The sequence below is a fragment of the Solanum dulcamara genome, chromosome 11, assembly GCF_947179165.1.
Source record: "Solanum dulcamara chromosome 11, daSolDulc1.2, whole genome shotgun sequence".
NCBI classification, from domain to species: domain Eukaryota; kingdom Viridiplantae; phylum Streptophyta; class Magnoliopsida; order Solanales; family Solanaceae; genus Solanum; species Solanum dulcamara.
The window spans coordinates 53,646,224-53,659,272 of NC_077247.1; the positions used below are offsets into that span (position 1 = coordinate 53,646,224).

The 13,049-nt window shown below is 31.6% G+C and overlaps 1 protein-coding gene across 2 annotated transcripts; it reads left to right on the top strand.

The window, feature by feature from the left end:
* The first annotated feature begins 1,949 nt into the window (after positions 1–1,949).
* LOC129875018 (protein EXPRESSION OF TERPENOIDS 1-like) lies at positions 1,950–8,205 on the top strand. 2 transcript variants are annotated; one of them, XM_055950451.1, is made up of 3 exons: positions 1,950–3,427; positions 3,968–4,327; positions 7,739–8,205. In XM_055950451.1, the coding sequence occupies exons 1-3, from the start codon at positions 2,764–2,766 to the stop codon at positions 7,741–7,743; spliced, it is 1,029 nt and encodes a 342-aa protein (XP_055806426.1). In that variant the 5' UTR covers positions 1,950–2,763; the 3' UTR covers positions 7,744–8,205. The 2 variants fall into 2 exon arrangements, with proteins under 2 accessions (XP_055806426.1, XP_055806425.1); XM_055950450.1 differs by lacking the exon at positions 7,739–8,205 and having other exon boundaries at positions 1,950–2,375; positions 2,639–3,427; positions 3,968–4,606.
* The last annotated feature ends 4,844 nt before the right edge of the window (positions 8,206–13,049 follow it).

The window sequence follows — 13,049 nt, forward strand, 5'->3', positions numbered from 1 at the left end:
AATTTTGCAACCAACCAATAGACATGTATTCTTTTTTCTGTTTTGCGCGACAAACTAATTTAGTTTCTTTTTTAAAAAAATTATTATCTGATGCATGCATGAGCTCAAAGAGCTGTAACGGAAAACGAAAAATCATCGTCGAAACCTTAAAAAAAAAGAAAAGGGAAAGACTAACCTAAAAACAGAGTAGACATGTATTTTTTCCCTTTATTTTTTACAAAGGATGTAATTTAAAGAAGTTTAATGACATTAATGAAATGCATGTGGCCGATCATAAAAAAGAAACTCGAAATACATAAAGGAGAGCATAAAAATTTATAAACATGATAAATAAATATGACCATTAACTTGGCTTCAGCTATCAATTATGACTTCTAATTTTATTAATGCACAAGTGATTTTTTAACTATCAAAAACTTGAACAAATAGACACATTCCTTCTGCATGACATCCTGCATGACAATTTTGTGTCATACGTGGCGTTCTACGTGTATTGTGCCATTTAGGACATGTGTGTCTATTTGTTTAATTTTATACAAGGTTAAGTATCTACTTGTGCACACCCGAAGTTGGAGAGCATAAATATGAAATGAAGCCAAGTTATAGAGCATATTTATGCATTATGCCAAATTTATATTAATGAACAAAGATAAGCCACAATAAATTTGAAATAAAGAAGATTTGTATAACGGGAGTAATAATACATGTATTGGTATATGGAGATTAATTGGACTATCTAAAATCAAAATTGCTATTTAATTTAAGAAATTATTATTGAATAACAATAATTTTTTTGTTAGTTACCTTAATTAAAAATATTAATATTAGTTATTACATAAATAATTTTTAACAATATAATCTCCCAGTCATTAGTATGCGAAATGGAACCCAAAACATATAAATAAGGGACGGAATGAATCTAAAAATGTTGCAAGAAAAATTCTTTTCTCTAAAAACATGTTTTTTTGGAGCTGTTGATTTTAAAAAATAATTTTATCCTGAGTTTTTATATTCTATAAAAAAGACCATCTATTTATGAGCCCAATAAATTTCTATGTACTCCCTCTTTCCAACAATAGTTGTTCACTATTAATTTGATATATGGATTAATATTCATCAAATGATATGGATAATTTTATCAAATTATCTTTATTAAATAAAAGTCATCTAAACATTAAAAATGAATAGCATTTGATTGCAAAGGTAAAATAGATAAATAATGATAAGTTATTCATTAATTTTACAAACTGGACAAGTATTATTGAACATCAAATAATAATATAATTTACCAATAAAACTGGATGGAGGGAAAATTATCTTTTGGTCATCTGATCTGAAAATGTTTGTCCGTTGTGAAGAGATTGTTTGCAAGAGGAAAGATAATATTTAAACAAAGCTAGTTATTATTATTGTTATTAATTAAAAAAATTTGCACTAATGAATTTTCGTAATATTGTCTATGCTCACTTTTACTTGTTGCTTTTGCTTGTTCCTTGTAATATATGAAGAAAAGATAATTTTTTTAATTGATATATTGCGGTTTTCGACATTTAATTTGACTAATTTTTAAAGCTAAATTAAATTATAATAATTCGATATTTTAAAATAAAAATTTTTAGATATATATTCAAAAACTATATGAAAAGTATTATAAATTGTATTTTTTTTTATATTAATATAATTAAAAAATATATCTTAAAATGTTAGTCAAAATTTATATAGTTTGAATTTTAAAAAAATAATATAATAACTAAAAAGGAACCAAGAGTATTATTCTAAAATGTCAAATCCAAATATGAAAAATAAAAAATGATATTTGAGAACCTATCTAATACGGTAGCTCAAAATCTAATCTTATATTTATGGGCATAGTTGCATGGTCATTAGGAAACAAAAAAATAAGGGAACAAGAAGTTAAACAATCTTATTGTATTGATTAACACACAATTAAATGGATTGAGACATAAAGCAGGAGGTTTTGGGGGTACGAAGGAGTAAGGAAGCAACTGCTGAGTGGTTGACACGTGTCAATATAACAGCCGACAGATGGGAATGTTATTTGTGTGTGAACCATAGGATGAAGAGAGCAACACAAGTAAGTAATAGTGAGAGAAAAAGAACACTAGCTAAGTACTAAAAGCAGAAAACACTTTACAACAACCGATCGATTTTTAAGTGTGAGTTTTATAGAGAGAGAATGCTACTGGGGAGGCTCTGTAATTAGTGTGTGTATGTGTTTTGCAGAACGGAAAGAGTATAGAGAGAGAAGGAGAGAGACGTTTGCTGCTTTTTTGGCCATGGCGGCGTTGCAGAGAGTTGTATGTCTACCTCTTTAATGCTCCCAAAACACAAGCCACATAATACAAGCCTAAAAAGTAAACTTCAAAGGACTACACTTCTTCCTTCTTTTTCTTTTGATTTATCTCTATCTACAAAAGTCTTCTCCCTTCCTCAACTTTGTCTGTCCAAGAAAATTTAACATAAAAGCTGCAACTTTTATCTATCCAAATGCTCTCTTCCACTCACTGTTCCTGTCACGCGCTTATATAGTACAGACAATAACTGTATTTCTCTTTCTTTTTTTTTTTTATAAAAAACTTATTTTTATTCTTTTCTTTTATTATACTCACAAATCAAGAAAAAGTGAAGGGGGAGGTACCTACCCATATCATTCTTGGGTCATAATCAAAGCCAGTGTTCGTGATCTGCTATGGATTGTCAGTCACAATTGAATTTTGGAAAAGGTTTAAAGGAGGAAACGAAATGGCTGGCTTCTTTTCACTAGGTGGTGGAACAGCAAGTAGCAGCCAAGACCAGCAGCCTCATCAAGACACCACCAATAATCCTACTACTGAAATTGCTCCAGAAAATAATTGGTTCTTGTACAGAAATGATCATCAAGAGTTGCCCACATCATACAGAGGCTTCGAGTTATGGCAAACTAGTAATTCCCAGCCCCCGATTCGCCACCCAATTAATCCGCTTCAAGATCTTTATCCGACAGCGGCTGTCGGATTAGGTATTGGGCCGAGCCACAGCGGATTTACTGGTGTGGCTCGGCCCGATCACGAACCTCCTTCGGGAGGAGGATCGGGTTTGGTGATGATGAGGAGTGGGGGAGGGGGAATTAGCTGCCAGGATTGTGGGAACCAAGCGAAAAAAGATTGTCAACACATGAGATGTAGGACTTGTTGCAAGAGCCGAGGCTTTCAGTGCCAAACCCATGTGAGAAGCACTTGGGTTCCAGCCGCTAAAAGGAGGGAAAGGCAACAACAACTGTCTACTTTACAGCACCAGCAACAAGAAGAACAACAACAGCAGCAGCAGCAAACGCTGCAGCTGCACAGAGATAACCCCAAAAGGCAAAGAGAGGATCCAAGTGCTTCCTCTCTTGTTTGCACTCGTATATTACCTTCCAGTACTTCTGGTAAAATTTTGTCTTTCCTTCCTTACTCGATACACACAAAGATATATTTATATACACTATCGAATATCATATGAAGGACCTAAAAGCTTAATTCCCGTACAAAGTCTTTCTCAAAGAGCGAAATGATTATTTTTAAAAAAAAAGGAGTTTCCATTATACACAAACATACTCAGTATAATTTCATGAGCGTATTTTGGAGAGTGAACATGATAAAAAGACTGAGTGCAATAAACCTTCGACGGTAAAGAATTTGGGGAGAGTATATGACAAAGAAATTGTTTTCGACAGAAACTCATTACAAAAGACAAAAACGAGCTTCCATTGTAGTTAAATAGTGAAACCACAGCTTTTGCTTTTTCTTCTCTTTCAAACTTCTCATCACTGTATTTCGGTAATCCTGACAAAGAAGACGCTATTCTCTCTCTCTTCTCTTTATGTTATTGATATCTGTGTAGTCACATGCCTATCTTTTTCCCTCATTTAACGCAAATTCTTCTCTAGCCAATTAAACTTACTTTAATTTGGTTTTGATGTGGTTAGGGTTAGAAGTGGGAAATTTTCCAGCAAAAGTAACTTCAAATGCCGTATTCCACTGCGTTCGAATGAGCTCCGTTGACGATGCCGAGGATCAATTCGCATATCAAACCGCTGTTAACATTGGTGGCCACGTATTTAAGGGAATTCTATATGATCAAGGTCCGGAAAATCAGTACATGGCTGCTGGTGAAAGCTCGTCCGGTGGTGGAAGTGCTAGTCACCAGCATAACCTTATTGGTCCTGCAGGCACCGCAACATCAGCTGCTACAAGTGGTGGTGGCGGCGGTGCAGCTGCAGCACCCGAAGCATCGCCTTATCTGGATCCTTCATTATACCCAGCTCCTCTCAACACTTTCATGGCTGGTACGCAATTCTTTCCACCTCCAAGATCTTGATGAGCTTCAATATTCTTCTTCACACTGAAAAAAATTGACATTTGACTTTTTACTCTGTAATGGGATACAGTTATGTTAGTAGTAGTCGGTAAGGCATAAAAAAATTAGGGGAGGAGGGGGGGGGGGGGGTTGAAATAGGAGCAAATTGTGAGAATGGAGGGTATGGTGTTTAGTTTTCAAGTTCTAATTTCAAGCATAATTGAATTGTTCCCATTAATCCTCTTGGAATGTCTTATAAGTTCTCTCGCTTTGAGCTGAAATGTTGGTTTTCTTATTTAATTTTTGTCCTTTTTTTAAAGCTATTTATTCTTTCCTAACTATTTTCAAGTTTGACTTTATTTAGTCCGTTTTAGAAATTTCGAATTTTTGAATATTCAAAGGATATGTTTTCAAGGTTACTCTCATGAAATCAAAATGGCGGTTCGAAACAAATTGTGTTTTGAATATAGCACCTTGTTCTTCTCCATAAACGTGTAATATTGCCTGCTCTTTCGAGATACTATTTTCTTTTGTTTTCCACCCGCTGCCTAGTATCAAATTTGGGACTCTGACTAATCTAAATTCGTGACACATAAGATTCTTTGAACGGAAAAGTGTTTCTTATAAGCATTTTTCCATTCACAAGTCTTGAAAGTGAGGCCTCATTCGTTAATGGTGATGAGATCTTATCTATCGCACTCAACCCTTTGTGCTTCACTTTGAGATGTAGTGACAATCAAGGAGGTATTTCTTCCTTTGGTTAATCGACATTGTCAAAACAACACTTCAATAAGTGTATGGTTAAGAGTTTAACTTAATACATGTATACTTTAAAACATACTATATATATATATATATATTATCATGTTACTCAAGTGCTATTCATTTATTAGTTTATAGGTTACCAATTTATGCTAGCTATATAATTGACAAGTGAATCTTGATGAAAAAAAAGGTGAAAAGTAAATTTTGTTTGACTTAGTGTCCATTTGAATTTATTTTAAGCACAAAATGACTTTAAATTGATCAGTCAAACACTTAAAAAAATTAAAAATAACTAATAAAACGGGCTCTTACAATACTGTGTTAAACTGCGTGGGAAGAGAATTTTATCTGTTGCTATGTTATGTCCATTGTATCTTGAATTAGCTTTTGTGTATATAAGAGGTGTGATTTGCATGTAAGAAATGCAATGCTGCTTTTGATTGGTTCAGGTCTGATTAAATGCATTAGCAGGCGCATTAAGTTAGAATTAATTATGTGGCTAAAAGTAAAGAGAGAGAAAAAAGAATTTAAAGAGCATTTATGTACACAATATATACATCAAGGTGTTTTACTGTTTTCATTGTCAATATCTACTTCTGTGGTAAACTGTTTGCAACAGATAAATTGAATTGTTTCCCTTTCGTTGCAAATTTTCTGACCTGCTGTTGCCTGTTACTATCTGATCTGAATTATATTGAAAGGTCTTTTTTGTTCTCCTCAGTCTGTCATTTTCCAGATTTCTCCTATCTTCTGTTGCATCTTTGCTAGTTCTTCCAGTTATTTGTTATGTTACTTGAAGAGTTTGTTTGATAGGACATGAAGTTCAAGAAAAATAAAAGACTTTCAAAATTAGTGACTTTAATTGAACATGATAAAATAAGAAGCTTAAAGTTAAAGAATCTCCAAATATAAAATACACTCCATTCGTCTCAATTTATGTGATATTGACTAATCTTTAAAGCAGAATTGGAGTACATCAACTCAATATTTTAGAATTGTTGTTGAAATATTTCAGAGAAATACTTCAAGTTGCAATTTCTCTTATGTGAATAGGATAAAAATAATACATTTTAAAATACTTGTTAAAGTTCTCATAATTGAATCTCTAAAAGCAAAATGTATCCACATAAATTGAGATGGAGGAAGTATGATTTTTTTGGTTGAAAAAACAGACTGAGAAGGAAATAATACTTTCACGTAAGTTTGGAATGTGTAAATGTTATAGCTGAAAATATTCTCCTTAATTGAGATTTTGATATATTATCCCAATCATTATTAGCAAATTATGTCTTTTATATAGTTAATGCAGCTAAAACCTTTCTCTTGGGTTAGAGATTAGTGCTAATTCCAACTAATCATTTATTATATGGATATAAGCTAATATAGCGTCTGATTTCTTAAGGTAACCAGTACTTTCTTAGTTGTTGATCTCTAAATATTCAGGAAAATGGTGGAAGCACAGCCAATAGTGTATCATGTAAATTTCGACGAAGGATTATTTAAACAATAATAAATATGTACATACTCATTGATTAGTAACGACCTTATTTGAATGAGCTTGTATCTATGAGCGAAAATTACCGTATTCTTAGCTGGAAAAGTTAATTCTCCGTAGTATTCAATATGTTGATAGATTTAATGGTCCGAACATAAACTAGAAGCATTTAGGAAGAAGTTAAAAGAAAAGATGAGCAGTGTTCTCGATTTCTTTTTAGAGAAGAAAAGACGTAAAGTGTGGGGAAAAAAATGTATATGTCCCAAGACTTCAAGGGATATAGCAATGTTTTAACACCTGTACCAACCATACCATTATTACATCTTATTTCTGTACATGTAATTTTGTCACTTTCTCCTACTCATTTTGTCACGCTGTTGCTTTAGATAATGAAGAAAATGTGCTATTATTCCCTTTATTTTTCTGTTTAAACATCTCATAAATTATATTTTCTAATTGTTGAAAATAGATTTAAAGATGCAAGGTGAGAGTCTATTAAAAGTAATTTCTCTATCTATTTACTATTAGGACAACAAATATTAATTGGTCATTTAGTACTATTGCTTGAATTTATAAATAAGTGAGTATTCAATTGCAATTGAAGAGAGACACCATGAGTTAAAGATATTATTACTTGTATTTATGAATTATGGTCTAGTTCTACTAACTGCTGTATCATAAATTCATAATGGTATATATGAATGCTCTTAAAACTCTCTGTTTGCCGTACGAACTCTAGTAAAAAGGTTGATGATTTATATCAACTGGTTATTACTATAAGTGTAGTTTAATTATATGTTTAAGCCCATAGGGGATCCATTCGTTGAATTGTTAATAGAATTCTTTTTTTTATTTTTTTTTTTAAAATTTAGACTAAGGTTAATTAAAAGGGCATTGAATATTTTTTTCATTTTTTGTATTAAAAAATTTCCCTGGGTTGGTCCAGCATTGGCCTTGTCTAGTCTAGATATACGAAGCCATTAATCAACTAAGGGCTATTCCCTTTTGTCGGAGTACATTTTTTTTGGACCATACTACTACATGAACTATCTCATGTTTGTACTCATTATTTCTACTTAGGAATGTGATTGCATGTGCTTGTAGATAGTATCATTTTTTAAAATTTATTTTTTATTACAGGGTAGGGAAAAGAATTACAAGATGGATGAATCGAACTCTCAGTGAAAGTTTAAATAGCCGATACATAAATTGAAACGTTACTTCGTGGTATGTTCTACATATAATTTCCACTTAGAAGCATTTTAATCTCCTTAGTAATCCTTACACAACTAACGAGAAATATGAGTAACTTTCCTTTATATATATATCACATGTGTCATGTAAATTCTTTTTTTTCTTCTGAAGTAGAGGGGAAGAGAAGGCTCAACAGGAGTAACTTTGGAGTATATAGGGAGAGAGAAAGCGCGCTAGGACGTAGTTAGGGAAATGAGCTTACTATATGGTTATGATACCATAGTTTTGGCCATGGTACCTCAACTTATATTAGTAGCTTGATGTGGGTTGAATTGATAGAGAAGTTTAGTGGATATGACATGAAAGAATCTGAGCATAAATTTCAAGGCAATTGGTGGAGCAACCCAATGCCGTTTAAACTATTTTTTATAAAATAAAATAAATTTACACTATGATGTTTTACAAGTGATAAGGTACAAGTGTCGTATTCTCTAATTTTAATAATCCTACATTAATAAGCACTTAAGGGTGACTTTGTATTCAATAACGTGAATTTAGACCTTAGAAATTCTAGGTAGTAGACAGAAAGAATTGGTGATTTTCTTCAATTTGTCTAAGCTTTTGTAGGTAGTTGTCTTGAGACTAGGTACTTCATAGAATATTAATTTAAGATGCACAAACTTGGCAAAAATCAGTACCATTATGAAATAAACGATAAATATACACGAATGCTGGCGCGCATATAAAGTTCAAAATGAATGAACATGCATCGCAATGAAGGTAAAGAAATAGATACGGAGCTAGAGTATTATTTACGGATTCAATCAATCTTAATAATTATAACTGAAACCTTTTATTTGTCTTAAAAAAATTCCAAATTATTAATTTAGAATTCATTAAAAAAATATAATTTCGTACTTATAAAATTTAAATTCACTCTGCAAATGCCAAACGAAAGGCATATTACGTAGTGTGTATGAATAAAAAAATCATGGGGAACATATAGTCTGAATGGTCAGGTTTTCAATTGTGGTAGCCGAAAGAAGACGAGATCATATGATCAAATATTTTCCCATTCCCAATGCTGACAACTATTATTGCTTGCATGTTTACTTTCCCTGGGAATTTTGAACGATTAGATTCGATCATATTTTCTTGGACAAGAAAAAAAACAGAATTCATTGTTCCAACAAAAAAAGAAAGATTTCCACTTTTCTCAGATTCAAGAAATCCTCGAGCAACAAAAACAAAAGCAGGTTTCTCCTGATGTACTACAATTTCCCTTTTCAACATTTGATCCTGCGAAAATTTATGATAAATTTATCATTTTTACTGGCTAATTACCATCAAATACTTTTACTTGATAAATTGAAAAAAACAAAACAATAACAAATACTTTTACTTGCTCTAGACAATGTTGGAAATATGTTGTAGACCGTTTTTTGTCTTTAACATGCCAGACAATTGAATTATTAAAGTGTGCATTCCATATGACTATATATGGTTCTTTTGGAGCAATACCTATTGAGAATTGCTTTTGCAATATAGTTTAGTTTTAAGCGGAGTCTTTGTTTAAATTTAAATTTAGTTGGATATATAAAATTAGTTGAGATAATTTAGATGTTTAAATTTTAAAATATGCAGATTTTTTTGTTTAAATTGACTATTTAAAGATCAATTTATGCTTACTAAAATTATATTTTGAGAGACGACAATTTCTATCACTTTTAAGTTTTAATATTGCGAGAAAGATTGAACATGCAAGAAATATAATACCAGCTTAAAGTTATCACCAAAGGTTTTGAGCCTTGGTGTGGAGGTTATCATGTCTATTCAATCAAAAAAAGGGTGCAAAGTTAGAATAGAACATTGACCAATTATCTTTAACATAGAAATGAATTACATGTAGACTTCAACTGATCACAAATATTTTTTCCCCACATTTTTCACATTTCTTTTTAGAAGTAAGAAATTATCATTTACCTAGTTGAATTAAACCTTTTTATAACGTCCTCTTGTGAAAATTGATGTTTGAGAAGAGTAGAAAGTTTCTATTGAACTAGAAGATGCCAATTTGGGTTAATAGTCCGCCACTATATATTTGTTTGGATTAGGTCAATTGTACTGACACTTCAACTTTTAGAATAATGGCCTACTTGCTCTCAGTCTATTTAATGAAATTGCAAAGGTCTTCAAGTCATACATAAATCTGGAACAATTGGAAGGATCTAATAATGCTCCTTCCAATTTATTATTTTGACAGTATTACAACATATTGCGAATTTTCACATTAGTTTTGTGTCTAAGAGTTCCACATCATCAGATAAAAAAAGGATGGGTGAACTTTTTAATAATATGACTTGGACATTCTGTGATTCTCTCCTGAGTTAATTTTTGGGGTTCAATTATACTCAAGGTTTATTTTTTACATAATATCAAAGTAAATGTCTAGTCATGGACGTGAGGTGGATTATTGAAATATTCTACATCGGATGAAAAAGGGTTAAAAAATCTTCTTAATATGACTTGAACAATCCATAACTTTTGTAGGATAGTTAGACTCAAGATCCACAACGTTATATTCTGCCAATGGATTTAAGTATAATGGAGGATAATGGATATTGAAAAACAAGACAACTTAATGAAAGGGGGTATAATTAGGGTTTTGTAGTATTAGGAGTAGGATTATATGCACTAGCATTTCATATTTAATATTATAGGAGTAGCATCTTTTCCTTTTAGGGTTATTGTTTTCTTCTTTTTAACAAAGCTGGATTACTAGGTTAATTAGTCTTATTTCTTTATAAAGCAAAAAATATATATACATATATATAGGAATCATCTCCAAACCCAAGGCAAGATAATGGAGTGGTCCCCTAGCTAGCTCCATTCCATAGGGTCAACCTAAAGTTTCTCAACACTTGAGTACAAGAATGATTGTTATTTGGATTGGAAGATCTGCCAAGAATTTTTTTTTTTTAAAAAAAAGAGTATTATGTAAATAAATGTGTACTCTTCAAAAGGAAATGAAAGAACATGCAGCAGCTTAGCCAGAACTGAAAATTCCATTGTTTGTGTTTTTTTCCAAATATTCTCGATGAAGCATAAGGTGATTTCATGGAGGACCCATGTTTTTTTTTTCTTTCTGTGGTGGGGTCAAATTTAATAAGTTGAATATGATAACATTGGAGCTTACTGTATATACGTGGAATCATGTGTACAAGGATGTGAAGGGTTTGCAATAATAACGTTGTTATATATGAACAAAGTTCCAAATATACACAGTTATATATATATACATCAAATTTTAGATCCAATGGTTCTAATAACTATTGCTAGTCGATACCTTGTACTGGCCGATAGGGTTATATAAAAAAAGGATAGCAATAGGCTATATCAGACTAGCAATGTACAGGAAACAGTGAACTCACATGACCCTATATACATACATATATACTCCTTTAATTATTATAAAAGCTTTTAGTTCTAGGCTTATTCTTACTCTGGTTTATTAAATTTGAAAAAATTGAGGGCGACAAAATTAGTTCATGGAACATTTAAAGTGTATAAGTTTGAACGAATTATTGACCTGTTAGCTGGTTTATTAACTCAATCCATCTAGTTAAAATATTTAAATAAAAAAAGATTCTTGTGTGGTATGTTATACATAACTATATAAAAAAGAATAAATTATTTGTTTGTTAATTAAACAAATTTCATTGTTTGTTTAGTTGAGTGTCTATCGAAAATTGCTTTTCTACCTTTTCAAAATAAGGCTAAGATCTGCGTATATTTTATCTTTTTCGAACTCTACACGTGGAATTACAATGTGCTTTTTGTTGTTGTTGATAATCAAACAAATTGTAAGGAAAATAAAAAATCAAAATTTGATATGAGTTGGATGGATTAGGTTATGTGACTCATTCCTTAGCTCATCTTGACCTAACTCATTTCATCTTAAATAACTTTGGACAAGATAAAGCAAATAAGCAATAACTTATTAATTTGATTCATCTCATTTTACTCATTCAAATCCAATTCAAACCGTCAATTTGTCACCAAGTAAAAGATAAACATGATATCTACATGTAGTATATAGTTTCTCTTTCCAATATTTGTTTCTTTTTTTTGGTAATTCCAATATTTGTTTAAACTGCTAGGGATGTTGGCACATGGGGGCGGGGGGGGGGGGGGGTCTTGAAGAAGACAGAGGGATTTATGGGGTGAAATTGGCTTATTCCTTTTTCAAAAGCCAGATTAATAATGCTCACTAGAAAAGTCAACAAGTGAATGGTTCTTTGAAAAATTGGTTAAAAAAAGTTCGAGGTAGATAATTCTTTTTATTTTCTCTTTTTACTCTGGCCATTGAAATAAATGTCTACTGACTAGTGTAAGTGTACTAAAGGGAATAATTGGAAAGAAAAAAAAAGAAACTCCACTTGTAATGTAGTTGGTAAAGAGAGTTGCACTTATTCTCCATCAGTTATTTTTTTTTTCTTTGTTAGAACTAATGGTTATATAAAACATATCAAATCAAAAAAAATCTCTTTGATAACTTTTTTGACAAACGACATTATTATAGAAGGATGTTTGACTGTATATAAATATTAGTAGCAAGAAAACAATTTAGTTGATATAGAATTTTAAGTAAGGTTGGTGTAACGTCTACTCTGAGATAATCTAATGTATATTGTTTTAAGCAAGGTAGGTCTTTGTGAAATGTGGAGAGTTGATGCAAAATATGGTTATCATCCCTAATGGTTCAACTTTGGCAAGCATCATTATCTAGTTGAATTGCTCTCAAATTATATCTGATTGGTGAAACTTAGCTCAGACTCTTTTATTATCGTATTATTCAATTATCCGTAAAGTTTTGTTCAACCTTCTAAGGTGTTGACTCTGTTAGAGCACTTATCTAGGGAAACAACACAAGCACAGTAGGATTCCTGCAGGTAAGTAGCTATTGGAGAGTGCATATGTTTTGAAATATTTAACCAGAAAAGAACTGAACTGTCTTTCCTTTCATATTGGACATAAAATAATAATACATGCCACACTGGAGTCTCTTCACAGATCAATACGTTACGCAATGGAACTATATTGCTATAAATCAACCTAGACATGGGGAAGATGTAGCTATGAAACATTAGACGAATAAAAAAATGCACAGATTTGAGCAAGATGTATATAGTGCACCTTGAGAATCGTCCTTGTAAGATTTCGAGACAAGTGAAAAAACAGCATCGAGGAGGAAATG

Excerpts from the sequence above, each read along its gene's own strand:
- LOC129875018 (XM_055950450.1), top strand. The coding sequence starts at position 2,764 with ATGGCTGGCTTCTTTTCACTAGGTGGTGGAACAGCAAGTAGCAGCCAA. Across the intron at positions 3,428-3,967 it reads ATTACCTTCCAGTACTTCTG|GGTTAGAAGTGGGAAATTTT; the intron begins GTAAAATTTTGT and ends TGATGTGGTTAG.